Source organism: Boleophthalmus pectinirostris, unplaced genomic scaffold (assembly GCF_026225935.1).
Source record: "Boleophthalmus pectinirostris isolate CB_2022bp ecotype Guang Dong unplaced genomic scaffold, ASM2622593v1 HiC_scaffold_21, whole genome shotgun sequence".
Classification (NCBI taxonomy): domain Eukaryota; kingdom Metazoa; phylum Chordata; class Actinopteri; order Gobiiformes; family Gobiidae; genus Boleophthalmus; species Boleophthalmus pectinirostris.
Genome location: NW_026571175.1, coordinates 23,919,615 through 23,934,916, shown reverse-complemented (window position 1 = coordinate 23,934,916; position 15,302 = coordinate 23,919,615). Strand labels below are relative to the sequence as shown.

The window sequence follows — 15,302 nt, the reverse complement described above, 5'->3', positions numbered from 1 at the left end:
TTTGAACATTAGCTTAGTGACTGAATATGGAGAAGCTGAATTTTATTTTATTTGCAGCTAAGAATAGAGTTGCTGCTCCACCACATGAAGAGGAGCAGAAGCAAATGTCTACAAATAGGAAGCTCTGCATATTTGTGACGCCCTCATTTGTGTGAGATCAATTCCCCTTTGTGGCCGTATACTAAATGTCTCTCCCCACTCTTGCCTTCACCAACCAGTCCCTTGGAAAAAACCCTTCAGCTGCGAATTTGCAACACGTGTCTCTCAAATGTGGAAGATATCTCCTCTTGAAAATTCTTGCATCAGAACAAAATATATAACTTATTTGGCTTGAGATAAATAAGAGATTGGTGCTTCAACTGTAGATTCTACAGAAATCTGTTTCTTTGTCCTCTCAGTTTTTTCCTCTGTTTTTTACCCCTAAACTGCCATGTTTGTTACCAGAAAGGAGCATCTGTCTTTCTTTGATTGGCTAATCCAAATCACAATCACGCCACTCATCTTTGTAAGGTTTTCTCAAAGCATGTGGTTTTGGCTTTCCAAGTAAACTTTTCATCCCACTTTCACATTGGGTCAAATGCAGTGGACAAATTTCCCTATGAGGACAATAAACTGGTAGCCTAATTCATCAGCCGATTTCACTTCATGGAAACTGTCTGACGTGACAGCATTAGGATTCGTTCGCTCGATGGTAGGCAGGTACTTTTTTTACTTTTTTTCTTAACCAATCACTGCTATTTGGTCATGATGTACGTTATGCGCCGCTAACAGGACTAACTGGTTAGCTTTTCCCAAATCCTGTAGGAAGAAGGGCAATAAAGTCTTTCCTCTTGATAAAAATCACCAAACATTCTCTTTGTTTCAGCTTTAAATCCTCGATCTCGGGAATCGTTGCCAACACAGAATATATGGATCTTCACTGATTGGCTGGTGCCCGGACTCGCACTTCCGGGGTTCTTGCAAACCGTCTAGTGTATTCTGATTCCTGACCTAGTCGCAGGAGAGAAATGAAATTGAGCGGAGGCATTAGGTGGTGCCAGCCTGACTAATAAAGTGTACCTGTGACAAATTGTTCATAAAAAATATTTCAAAATATTTAAATGTGCTCTGTGTAACTTTTTTGAGGAAGCCCACAACGTGTTTGTCTCCATGGAGATGTTGATGTTTTAGTTTAAATGGTGCACAGTATGGCATTTAACTAAGCTGGCTTGCATTTACTCAACTACAGGTGTTATTTATTGCACGACAATATCTTACAAACTATAAATTCTTACTGTGAGTGGGGTCGCCTCTCCGCAAATCTAACCTGTGATTTGGATGGCAAGTCTCTTTGGAGATATGTAAACTTATGGCCATACTGTGGAACATTCTAGGCACATGTCCATGGAGACAAGCAGATGTCAGACCCTCCAACAGACAAGTTACACGGTGCACCTTTAAAGAACAGGCTCCTAAAACTTCTCCAACAATGCCAACAAACAGGACTTAAATTAACAAAACTATGAATTTGAAGCATTGACACAAACTATCAGCAGGGGGCAGCAGATACAAACCTAAAATTAGCAGCATATTTCACATTCTTAAATAAAACATCATTTTCTTTTTTACATTTTCGGCCTTTTCTCCTGTCCTTACCCCTCCTGCCTCCTGTGTCCCTCTCATTTCCCAGTCCACTGACTTAAATACGACTAAACCAAACCAATCAGACCACGGTGTGCTTATTATTTTTAAGTACCGCATTTCCACATAATTCATTCCCATTTTCATTCTCCAATTCCTTTCATTGTGTCCATTTCCAAGGTTGGAAAGAGCCGTAAGATTAAAACCAGTGAATTAATAAATCGTTTAATTTGACCAACCAACCTTTGTTAGAAATAGAGCGCTTAACGTTAAATTATAAAATACATCTATATGCACATGCTCTGTGCACCTGTCACATGTATTATGCTAATGCAGCTATAGCCTTCACTGACCCTGGACTCAGATTTATGTAAGACCTATGTGCAGTTTGGGGGTATATATATATAAAAAAAAGAAAAGAAAAAGCTTTATTGTGTAATACAGGAGATATGATGCAATTATATAATAAACAATAATGGCAGGATGGCTGTTACCATGTTAAACATACAAATGATTTACCATAAAATACTCCAAAATGGATTAAAAAAGCCTGTGATCACTATTCACAGTCCTTTCAGCAAAAAAGTGAGCGTGACTAAATGCTGACTAATGCAAACTTGAGACTGTAATGCAAGGGTCATCAAACTAAGGCCCGCGGGCTGACTCCTGCCCTCCACGCTCCTTTGACCGGCCCTCCAGCCCCTCTGCCCCCCACCACATGAACTGGCCCTATGAGGCAATCGTCAAAAATCGTCATGGCCTGTTTTTTAAATTACTTTTTGGCAAATAATAACATGTCTGCATCTTGGATTTTGTTGATTTTTTTTCAATTAAAAATGATTTATATGAAGTATTTATATGTATACTTAAATAATTCTATGACATATTTACATTTGCCCCCAAATTTATCTTCAAATTTTCGTCACCTGACAAGCTCGAGATCAAACAGTTACAGTCATCGCATGCACAGAATTCTGTAGTGCAGTTAAGGGCAACAAAATGGCTTGTGTTAAAGTACAAAAACTTGACAGAGGGCTGAGTTTTCAAAAGAACAGCGGATGACAGATTTTTTTGTTCAGTGTAAGGACCGTGCAGTTTGTCTGATCTGTAAAGAAAGTGTGGCGGTTTTCAAGAATATAATCTGTTATACAGCTGACCTGACCCTGGCCCCCCATCACAGTCAGGAGCAATAATGTAGCCCCCAGAGAAAACAGTTTGGTGACCCCTGCTGCAGTGGTTTAAAGAGGGACTTGTTTAACAGCACAAATCAGCTCACCTATTGTAGTTCCACCTAAGTCAGTTCTTTCTGGTCAGATTGCATTAAAATAAAACTCAGATTACATCTAACTTGAGTAACAGAGTAGTGCTTTCAGTTAGCTTCACAAAAACAAAATGAATTACTTTTTTTCTTCACTACACAATACTGGATTCATATAGTTGATGTCTTCTGTATGTATCTAAAATGTAAAAAGACATAAATATATAAAACTAATACTGAATGAGATGTGTCCAAACCATTACTAGAAGCTACTAAGCCCCATTATTTTTAAATAAACACATCTGGGTATTTGTAAAAAGTCACCAAGCTTGAAATATTAGCACACTTAGGAACTCCATATACCTGTCCAGGGCACTGAACCTCGGACTGTCTTGCTGTATAGTGAGATTGGCAGGGGTGTGTCCAGACTATTTTCCATTGTGGTGGCCCGAGGGTGGCACCGGTCCTAGTCCACGTCTTTAAGGAAAGCCTCTCTGTGGATCGGCCAATCAGATTTCAGGGATGGCCTATGACCCCAACGTCCTAAAAACACATGCAAACTACTTGATCCAAATGCTCTTATTGACACGTCTCCAGTTTAGACGTCACTATGATTGTCTTAGGCAGATATATAATAGGTAAAGAATGGATTTTTCTTTAAAGGTCCTATATTACAACATGTTATAATGCTGTTACTTCCTCAAAAATATACCGGGAGTTGTGTTTTGTTTCACTCACACAAGTTTGAGCAATCCTTTAAGCTGAAAATGCTCTGTTCCACCTTGTAATGTTATGAAGCAGTAGTTTTCAAGTTAACAGCTACATTTTATCTTTTGTTCAGTATTGATTTGGCAATTCTAGGGCTGAAATTATCCAAATAATTCTAGTGAAGGAGTATGGAGTTTAAAAACACAGTGGAGCTAATGTATTACCATATGTGATCAGAAGGTGGAACAGAGTGTTTTCTGTTTGAGAAAAGCCTAAATATGCAGGGTTTGTGTGAATGAAACAAAACACAACTCAACAGAACAGGTATTTTTTTGATGAGGAAACCACATTATAAAAGAGATCACAAAATAGAGTAATACAGGCCCTTTAAAGGTGCCACTTATACGTAAAGGGTCTCCAAGGAAATCTTATTGCTTTGCTTTCAGTTTTCCATTGTATGGCATAAAATGTATGCACTGTACCTCTATGGAGACAAGCAGGTGACACCACAAGACTATATATTTTTTAGCAGTAAAAAAATATATATATATTTTGAAAGATATATATGCTAAATATTCCGAACAGGTTACAAGCAGGTGAACCTTCCACCAGAAGCTACATAGAGCATAAAGTTTAGGGGGTGAACAAGCCCAGTATTTGTAAGATGCCAACCCTCCACATGAGACCTCTTCTTCTTTCATCCGCTCTGTACCTCGGGTTTGTGCTGGTTGAGACTGTCCGATGTTTAAGTGGATTAAGCTCCATGGTTTTATTTCTGGATGGAGAAATCCGTCTCAAAAAGGAAGTGGGGTTGAGTCCAGTGTCAAGAGCTCGACATTATAAGGAACAGCTGAAACATCTCTATCCTCAGACTATTTTCAGAAACTATCAAATACACTGTAACCAAAACGGGTATAAAGCCATGAGCCTATCCAGTCACACTGCGTCTTTGGCAGTAAGTAGTTTTGCTTTGTTTACTGGCACAGAGGTTTGCTCAGGACACACAGAAATGTTAATTATTAAATAAATCCATGTGTGAATATGTTAACTGGAATTCTTCAACAACCATCTGGCAATATCTCAAGGCACACTGGTTGAAATTAAGGCAGGAGTGTAAGGAAGTCAATTTGCAGGTCACTGGACAAAAAGAAAGACTGTTGATGTTACTTAAACCCTGTACAAGTCTTAATAAATAGTAAAAATAGCAACTTGGATTTATATAGACTAGTGTTATTAATTTAGTCAGTTTCATTATAGTCACAGATGCCTTGGGGATGACTGAAGAAAATGTGGCTGCCAACTGCCTATTTGATCACCACCAATCACTCACTACATGGGCAAGGTTGTTAAAGTGTTTTGCCCAAGGACACAACACCTGCTACTACTGCACAGTTGATAAAATTGTTAAAACACCAAACTGCCTCAAAATGAAACAACTCTGCTCTAAAGAACCATTTGTATGTTATTATTTATATCGCAGCTGTTAATAGCGATAACATATGTTGATTAAGCGTCAGTTTGTTGCCATATTTTTACAATAATAACGATAATAAGAGTCGTGTTTTTATGTAAACAGCGTGGGACTTGATGAGCGCTGAGAACATCCACAGGTTTGTTTGACAGATCATTAATTCATTCTGGCTGAGTAGAGGGTGAAAGCAGGTCAGTGGGCAGTGGGTGTTTTGTCTTAAAGATTATCCACAAACGGGTCACCTCCAGAGAGTCCACAGAGTGAGGGGCAGAGAGACCAGATGTCCAGGGTCCCATGTAAGGCCGCTCATGTGGAAGGAGGCTAAAGTGGTCAATCAACTCCAGATTGTTTTCTTTCAATGACTTTGACATAGTGGACAGTCAGGACGGTGTCACAATGTTATTACTTGGTTAACATTTTTCTATATCCAATGTGAAGACACAGTGGTAATTCCAAATTCTCCTTATAATCAATGTCAGTGGGTGTCTATTGTCCCAGGTATTAGTCCTGCAAGTAAGTATTGATCTTGAGTTGAAGCAGCTGAAATTCAGTCACTAGATCATTCATAGGAATAAGAGACTGCTACTACTAAATAGAGAAATAGAGGCAAGCTTTTAAAGTTGTAACACTTTCAGGACTAGAAGTGCTTAGTATTATGAGTAGAAAAGTTGTAACAGCTGAAGTTAATCTTTTAAACAAAAATAACACAGCGTCTGTTTAAGTGTCTAAAAACACTGTTATACAGCTACATATGGTACTCATCAGTAAAACTATGTTCACAGTACAGCCCCGCCCTCTAGTGGTCAAATTAAATTAATACATGTATACAGTATACACTTGGAGTAGATTTTATTTTATTTTTTAAGAAAATCTTTCCATGTCACTAGCCTATTTATTTCACATTCTGAAATGTTGGACCTAACCTCCCCAATGTGCCTCTGTCTGAGGGATGACCACTGGAGCAGACCTGCGTCTCAATGAAAGATTGTCATTCTACATGTTTTGGATTGTGTACTCATTGATAAACTATCGCTAAAAAGTATGAGTAAGGCCTACAACAACAATGTTTGTCATTCAAGATAAATCAAATCGTCCCAGTACCGATTATCACTACACAAGTCCATCAGTAATCCAGAGGAGATTGTCAGGGCACAAATTTGTGCAGTGTGTATCCAATAAGGAAGTGACTCCTCTTCATCATGCCAACAGGACAAACTGTAAAATGTTACAGAATGTTTTTTACAGAACAGGTGAGCGCGCATTTCAGGTGTGTAGCACGCGCCTAGTCTCAGCCAATCACGATCCAGAGTCCAACGCAGCTCCAGCGGTTTTAAACTGATAAAAAGGTGAGCCCAAGACTGTGCGCTTCAACGAGTCCTGAGTGACATTCTAAACTCAAACCAGAGTTTCAACAAGTTTCCTCTTAAAAAACATTTTCTTCAAGATGTATTCCACGTCAATCCTTGTTTTCTTTTCCATGTTCGCCTGCTGTGCGTCCGGTTCGCCCGCGCTGGAGCAGGTGTACCGGGAGGTGGTGAGCGCAGTGGCACCGGGGGAGCAGCAACTGTCCCAGGCGGCCGTGCGCGCCGTCTTTAATACACTGGAGAACCGTGTGCAATGCGGCGAAGTGTCGTGTGAAAAGGTACGGTTTTATTGGGCTCCTGCTGCAGCAGGTGCGCGGAGCTTTTGGCAGGTAAAGACGGAACTGCTGCAGGGTCGAGGTCCAAAACGTGTTAAAAGGCCTTTACTGATAAAAAATAATAATAATTTAAAAAAACAAAAACCTATATTTCGTAACGTTAAGTATTATTAAAAAACGAACAACCATGTTCATAGTAACATTTCAGTTGGCAAATCGACCTAATATGGACTGTCAATAAAAAGTTTGATTTGTCTGTATTCAAAGAAGCGTAATGGATACGCTCTGTGAAAGAAAAAAAACATATAGGCTATTATGAAATAAGGACACGGAGTGGGTTTTTGTTTGAAGTATTTGAAGTAATGCATTAATATTTGACTTACTCTTAGCTTAGCCTACTCAATACGTTTGTTTAGTTTTTCAAACATGTTTCATAATTTATGAGGAAACGTTTGTGTTTTTACGCAAATAGTGCAACAAAAATGGCGTATCTTTTCTGGGGCATACTGTAGATAGCTTTAGTTAACCTTGCACAGCTAAATTTTCGCGATTTTTATAAGTTCACAAACTCACGAGAATCGCTTAGTAGGCCTAATATTATTTTCTTTTACTTTAACATTCACTTTTAACTTTTATTTTTCCCAGAGTAATACTACTGAAGCACACAGGTATTTATGAGCGTAAGTTTGTAGGCCTGTGACAATAACATATTTTGAGAAATGCGGCAAAAAATGTAAATGTTGAAACTACTTAATGCCATGGACACAAAACAGGATAATCTCTAAAAAATAATAATAATTAAAAAAAAAAAAAAAAACATCCACTAAATTCTCTGCAAAATACTTTATTCTTAAAGTACATTTTAAAACAGGTACTTTTCACTTAAGTAGATACTTTTACTTGAGTAACTTTTTACCTTTGTATCTGTACTTACCTAAGTAACAAAATTGAGTAATTCATCCATCACTGCTGAGCTGCAGCAGATAAATAACAGAATGATCCAAGATTTAGCTACATAAGTTATTTATTCTACCGTCTACAACCCAAATCTTACTTTATTACAAATGGCAAAAATCTGTTGTTGATTAAAAAAATTTCAAATAATTATTATGTAACAAAAAATTCAATACAGCCTTTATAATGCTCTTATCATTTTCATCCTTTAATAGGTTTAATAAGTGCTGAATGGATCTAAGTTGACCGTGTGATTTCAGGCCACACTTTTGCCTTTATGACCTTTCTTTTAGTGCTTATTAGCGACAGTGAAAATAAAACGTCTGATAGATCCTGATAAAACAAGTGATCTATGCCAATGACATATTATTATCTGTGGTTGAGACAGTTCAAAGTAATTATGTAAAATAGACCTATAACATGTCAAACTTCTCTGACAAAAAGTTGCTTCACCCAGTTAAATAAGATTTAAATGGCGAATAGATCAGTGAGTAGTGATCATTTGCAGTTTCCCCCACCTTTAAAGGTGCATTGTCTTATTTTTCTGGTGGAGGGTCCGACAAATGCTTTTCTCCACTGAGATTTTATTCCTGGTGGTGGTGAGGCGACTTCATTCACAGTCAGAATCAATTTTTCGAGGTATTTTCAAGCTATAAAACCACTTGTAATTGAATAAATGTAAGGTAGAACTGTTTGATGTCATACTGTGTAAAACTCCAGGCAGAGATGACCTATCCATAGAAACAAGCAGGTGACCAAAAAGTTACATAGTTCACCTTTAATTGTGTTTTTAGTTTTGATAATGTTCCCATATCAAGTTTTGTTTGTGTTTTGTGTTACAGTGCAGTCCTGCAGATGCCATTGACCAGCTGATAAGCTCATACCAGGAGGATAACACAGGATACAGTTTGTCTTTAAGCGTTCCAGACTTCAGTTTTGTGGCGGGAGGCGGCGTCCTGTATCTCAAATCTCCAGGACCAGTTTGTTCAGCGATAAAACAAGGAACATGGAAAGAGGAGACTGAACATTTCCTCCATGAGATCGATGTTCATACAGTGGAGATACTGCTGCAAAGTCTCCACTACAGGCCTGTGGAGGGGCAGGTACAACACGACTATGGGTTATTTGACCCAGCAGTTTGGCTTAATAACTTTTTGGGTTGTTTTTACTACTCAGTTCTAGACTGTGTTTTACTACTCTGCTGGGTTAATTCTACTCGATACATGGGTTAAATGCTTATAATGACAGTCATATTTAAGAAATATAATTTAAAAAATAAATGAATAAATAAATACATTCAAAACATTATAAATTCAGCAGTAAAATGTAATTTTAACTGTCCATTTTATAGTTTGTACTTTTACAGTTGGTTTATCTGTGGGTTGTTTGAGACGATTTGACCCGGAATGCTGGGTAGACGGGAAAAACGCGGGACAATGTCATCACTATGTTAGATTGGAAATGACCCAGGATTTGGGTTAAGCAAAACAACCCAACTCTGTAAAAATAACCCCAACAGTACTAACCCAGCAGCTGGGTAGAAAAAATAACCCAGCATTTTTAGGACTGTCACAAATATCAATGCTAATTTATCTACACAATCATTTATGCTTTACAACAACATTTCACCCACTGTTGAATAGTTTTTATAAGGTTTTTAAAAAGACCACATGGAACAAGTTGAGAAACGAGTTTAATTTAGTGTTAATAACTGCAACACTATTATCTTGAAATAAGAGCATTCTTATTATCATTGTGGTTCTGAAATTGGTATCAAGTATCAAACATTTTCCTTAGTCAAGAAATCGAGTTTGAATTTATTTTTTTTATTTTTATTTTAGTAACATGACGACATAGTAAAGACAGTAGTATTGGTAGTACTAATATTAGCAGAAGCAAAAGCGGAGTATTAGAAGTATTATCAAAACAATTCAATTTACCACTGCATTATATATATTACATTACATATTAGTCAATAATTTAAAGTTGTTTGTTGCCAGTAGCTGAGATTGTGTGGCTCAGTGATCAATTGTAACATCAGTAACAAATGAAAGTAAGAGCTTTGTCAGTCGAGTTAAATTCCCAAACTCATCAATGTAAGAGTAGGTTTGGTGACTAAATTATAGGATAGATTTGAGCTGTTAGTCTGGAAGCACAGACTCAAGGAAAAGAAAAGAGGAGCTGTTTGGATTGACAGAACAAAGAGCATATGGTCCCTTAACTTTAGTTTAGGGACAACATTTTAATAGGTATATATTATTAAAATATATTATTAACATATTAAAAAGCATAATAAGTTTTAAATTATATAATTGTTTGTATTTAGTACTTAGATGCATTTTTGTCTAAAGCCCTATTTTGCAAATATTAAGCCATGAATAATTTTCTTCCCATTTAAGTAGTGGGAATTACAATAGTGTTTAATTAATAAGTGTTTGATAAATACCAACTAACAGCAGATGAGAGCTTTTTCATAAATAACACTTAAGTTAAGAGACATATACTTCTCTTTGTTCAGCATCACCAGTTTTTCTGTATTGATACGTGTCATTACTGAACAAAGCACAAGGCCACAAGCTCATACTCAGACCATATTCTGCGTCATCTAAATTGTCACACATTGTATAAATACAATTTGTTCTAATACTAATGATAGCACAATAAATGTTATCTTATCGAACATTATTAAGGCCTACAGTATTTAAGATTCCAGTTTTATATTCATGATTTAATGAAAGTTGTGTGATCCCTCACCTTTGATCTCTTACATGGTGACAGAGCTGCGTCGGGGCAGGTGACCTCGTGGATGGACATGAGGACGGTGAAGTGGAGGTGGTTTTAGGGCGCGTCCTGCTCCACGCTCTGAAGGGGAACTGCTTCATGAGGACCACTCTGCCAGATGAGAGCTTTTTCATAAATAACATCATGGAGCGTCTGGGATCGGACAACTTCACCGTGGAAGGTATAAAGTGTTGAAACATAAGAAATATCGGTAAAATCACACATCAAGATCGTTACATCAAGGATTTTGTATTAGTGTTTAATTTTAGTTAATATTTGTCATTAGTAAACTAATTAAAGTTGAACTATTGTGTAAAAGTCAAAATGCCAGTCACCTATTACTCCTTCTGCTTAATATTTAAGAACATGTTTTTGAAAAGCCAAATAATAAACGGAAATTAAATAAAAACATATATATGATACACAGTATTATTATTATTTTTAATTGTTCATAAATGTATGCCAAATACATTTTATATGTCTGTGTATCTGAGACTGGGTTAAACTGGGACTATGCCTGGAACCAAACCAGGAATAGACCAGTAGACTTTAACATGCACTTTAGTAATGTAAATGTAAAGAACGGCAATACGCTCATGTTATACCTACGTCTGTCATATAATATTCTGTCATATGTACATTTAAGTAATACTTGCTGATTTACTGATGCTAAAACTGCATTCTGTTGCACTGTAATTGTACAAGTGCAATGACAAACAAATTCAATCTGAATTTGAATCTAAAAATGAAGATAGGTGTGAATTCTGTCCGTGTTCCTTAATTACAGAGTTGAAAGTTCTCATGAGGAGTCTCCAGCTGGGCCCAGACTCCGAGGACGACCACGATCATGATCACGATCATGATCACGCTCTAACTATTGATGGACAGGAGGACCATGACCAGTCTGACCACAGGAGGAAGAGGACAGCCCTGCAGCAGACAAGGGCCACTGAGACCAACAACACCTGGAATGAGGTAACAACATGAGCAGTGTGGGGTTCATGTGACCAGTGGTGTAACAAAGTAAAAGTAGTAAAGTAATGTTCTTAAGTTTACATTTTAGGCATCTGTACTTTACTTGAGTAGATTTTAAAGTGGATATTTTTTACTTTTACTTCACTACATTGAGATCAGGTATGTGTAGTTTCTACTCACACACTTTGAATAGGACTGAAAAGTAAAAATATTTTTTATTATAGTTTAAGACCTGCTGAAAAGGCTGAGGGTTTATTTTTAACACATTTGTAGTTTGAACAAACACAAATATATAAATAAAAACATCTAGTAAAAAAAAATATTGATTCAGTTGTTTCTGTTGCACAAAATTCAACACAAATCTTCATTAAAATCACTACATTTCAAGCTTTATTAAATTTAAAAATATGTGCAAAATACTTTTTACTTTTGACTCTTTTAGTACATTTTTAAACAGTTTAATACTTTTACTTAAGTACATTTTTCATGTGATGCTTTTATTTGAGTAATTTTTTTTTTTTTTGCTCCAATATCTGTACATCTGTTACTTAAGTAACAACATTGAGTAGTTGTTCCACCATTGCATTTGCAGCAATCAGACCAATCATTCAACACACTTCTTCTGGTCATTTAAAAAAAACTGATAAAAATAATACTATAATCTTTCCCAAATATTCCCAAATAATATGCTTTAAATTTACATTGACAAAAAAAAAAAAGTTTTAGATCCAGTCACCCAAATTTGTTTCAAAATCCAGATAAGAAGTCTCTCCCAAGGTTATGCTCTGTAATTGTAAAGAATTTACAAGAACAAGAATTTGTTCTCAGTATTAAAGGTTAAATAAATGTAATTAAAATACATTATGATTCATCTTTAAACCAATACACTTTGTTACTGTGTTGACTTTGCATAAAAATCTATATTTTCTGATTTCAGCATTGTTTCTCTGCTGAGGAGTTGATGCAGATCTACGGTCTCATGAACAGCAGCTCTGAGGCCAGTTCTGATCTGGCTCGGCTCAGTCCAGCTCTGGTCCAGCAGATCCTCAGTGGAGCCTGTTCTGTGACCATCAGTCCTGTTAACCCTGATGGTCTCAGTAAAACCGAACGTATGTTTTTCTATCTACATAATAATACTATATAATATTATATATAATATTTCTTTCCTCTGTCCCTGTTTCATTAAATAGGATAAAATAAAGTAGTTTTTGGGTGTTCTCACACTTGTTCATTTGGTCCTGGCTTTATGTAGACTTGGTTTGGCACTTTTCTAATTCTGGTTCAATCCAGGTTTAGTCCTGATCCAGTCCTAGTTCAGTACGGATTTAGTCCTGGTCTAGTCCTGATTCAGTTTGGGTTTATTGCTGGTCTAGTCGTGGTTTAGACAGATGTTTGTCTCAATGCAAATGCTAATTTTGAGGCATAGTACATATAAAAAAAACACCATATACATATAAAAATAATTGGGTTGTCTTCATTTTAATTTATTTGAATTTTAATAAGTCGTTTATTATATTTTTTCTGTTTTTAATAATAGTGACTGTAGCTGTGCACAGATTCTATAAAAACCAAAACATTTCCCATCTGTTTGCAGGATACCTCTATGCGACTCTGGCCAATGTGGTGATCACCCTCTTCGCCATGTTTGGGATCGTGGTCTTACTCTTTAGCTCCTGCACCACCGTCTTCCAGCTGTGTATTCAGTTCTGCATCAGTCTGGCTGTGGGGTCCCTCACTGGAGACGCGCTGCTCCATCTGCTGCCGATGGTGAGCACAGTGAGAGGGGATTTAGCACTACCTGTTTAAATATATGACAGATTTATCAGTATGTTTTGTGTTTAGTTCCTTGGTCTCCACTTGCATGAGGAAGGGAGCAGCAGTGACCACGTGCACACCGGAGCACCTCCAGATTATGTTCAGAAAATGCTTGTGCTGATGTCTGGAATCTACATCTTCTACCTCATGGAGACGATCTTCTCTCTTATCTCGCACAGAAACAAAAAACACCAACATACACATCATCATGGGGTGAGACTGAGTTAAATTCACATTTAAACATTCACATTCATTACTGTGGAAATCATTTCTATTACATTTTTTAATGGTTATTTTTAGGATGAATCTGACCCACACCACTGTGACCACGGAAGAGTTTTAGAAATGTATCAACAAGAAAAGAAACAAAAAGAAAAGATGCAGTCAGTGTCGAAAGCAGATCTGGTGAGAAACACACACACAGTTTCTGTTAAATTATTCTAATATTAAGTGTACACACACACTTACATATTTCATTATCTTTTTCAGATTGCCTATGAGGAGGAGAAACCTCAGAAGGAGCGCACACGAGGTGAGGCATTTGGATTAATACGTTTTTTTGTAACAAAAGTGCACTCTGTGTTTATATCATTATACTGTATTGTGTAACCTGCAGAGCAGCGACTGCTTCCGTACATGATCACTATTGGAGACAGTATTCATAACTTTGCTGACGGTTTGGCGCTGGGAGCAGCTTTCTCTGTGTCATGGAAGTCTGGTTTAGCCACATCTATTGCCGTCCTGTGCCACGAACTACCTCATGAACTGGGTTAGTCCATTATACTGTCTGCCGACATTTGTAAGATAATCAAATATAATACAAGGGTTACTATAGAGCTGTTATGTTTTTACAGGAGACTTTGCCATCTTGCTGCACAGTGGTGTCTCCGTTCGCAGAGCACTGCTGCTGAACGTGTCCAGTGCTATGACCTCTTTCATTGGGCTTTACATCGCTCTGTCTGTGGCCACTGATGTGGCCACACAGCAGTGGATCTCTGCAGTGACCGCAGGGCTCTTCTTGTATGTGGGGCTGGCTGACATGGTAAGACTCACAGTCACAGTTTAAACACATAGATTATTATAACACAGACAGCAGATCCAGAGTAACCCTGCCTCTCTCCTCAGCTCCCCACACTGGTGCACATCGACAGCAGGAGGCCCTGGACCATGTTCCTGCTGCAGAACCTGGGCCTCCTGAGCGGCTGGACCGTCCTGCTCCTGCTGTCTCTCTATGAGGACCAAATTAGCTTTTAAGGATCAATAGGTATTTTTTAGTGAAATTTGATGACACAGCATTCATTACTTCTCAGACACAGCAGAAGAAAACTGTAAAACAAGACTCTCCCCAGATAATGTTATCTGCTGTTATGTGTAACCTCCAGTGCCTTCGGAGCAAACAAGTGGACATGGCTGAAAAATAGGCCACTGTTTTTCATGTTGTGGTTTTAAACACCAGAAGTTTTACATTTTCACTAGACATTTTGTGATTTTGTGACTGTGTGCAGTTTGTGAATTTCCTGAGCTAAAGATTTCTTTTGAATTGTATATTTAAAGTTTAGCTTGTTTATAAATGTGTACTGAAAAGTATTTTGGCAAAAATAATGGAATGCAGAATTATGAATAATTTATAGAAAGCAATGACTCCATGTTAATAGTTTGTCTATTGCTATTAAAATTCAGGCCTTCTCCACAAATTAATTTTTAAAGGTATATATGCTCTCCAGATCATGAGCTTGGTCAGGGCTACCTTAGCTGACGGACTTTATATTTTGGGTTGATTGGGGTTGAGTGCCCAGAGGAAACCTACACTGATATGGGCAGAAACACAGGAAGCCCCAAGCGTTCTGGGAGCTGAACTCATAACCTCGCTGTGAGGTGAAAGTAGTAATTTGTACCTAATTTTAACAGATCTAACGTTCTTGGCAGTCCTCCTTTGTATATGACAGATTACAATGATTGACTTATTTTATATCTCTATGATCTAATCCCTTTATCCTTTATCTTGTGTGAAAGTTGTTATCAGGAGCAGAGTCCACTGAAAAGTCACTCTGACACAATGACTCCACTGGTGCACTGCACAG

At 37.4% G+C, this 15,302-nt stretch overlaps 1 protein-coding gene across 1 annotated transcript; it reads left to right on the top strand.

Annotated features, from left to right (window-relative positions):
• The first annotated feature begins 6,409 nt into the window (after positions 1-6,409).
• On the top strand, positions 6,410-14,561 carry slc39a4 (solute carrier family 39 member 4). Its single transcript, XM_020925859.2, has 12 exons — positions 6,410-6,699; positions 8,493-8,753; positions 10,429-10,612; positions 11,219-11,406; positions 12,344-12,515; positions 13,001-13,173; positions 13,249-13,434; positions 13,522-13,626; positions 13,711-13,753; positions 13,838-13,990; positions 14,076-14,263; positions 14,347-14,561. The coding sequence occupies exons 1-12, from the start codon at positions 6,535-6,537 to the stop codon at positions 14,473-14,475; spliced, it is 1,947 nt and encodes a 648-aa protein (XP_020781518.2). The 5' UTR covers positions 6,410-6,534; the 3' UTR covers positions 14,476-14,561.
• The last annotated feature ends 741 nt before the right edge of the window (positions 14,562-15,302 follow it).

What these genes read in the sequence shown, in the direction of transcription:
- slc39a4 (XM_020925859.2), top strand. Translation starts at nt 6,535, where the DNA reads ATGTTCGCCTGCTGTGCGTCCGGTTCGCCCGCGCTGGAGCAGGTGTAC. An exon ending in GGACAACTTCACCGTGGAAG is followed by an intron (nt 10,613 to 11,218) that starts GTATAAAGTGTT and finishes CCTTAATTACAG; the next exon opens with AGTTGAAAGTTCTCATGAGG. An exon ending in ATGTGGGGCTGGCTGACATG is followed by an intron (nt 14,264 to 14,346) that starts GTAAGACTCACA and finishes CTCTCTCCTCAG; the next exon opens with CTCCCCACACTGGTGCACAT.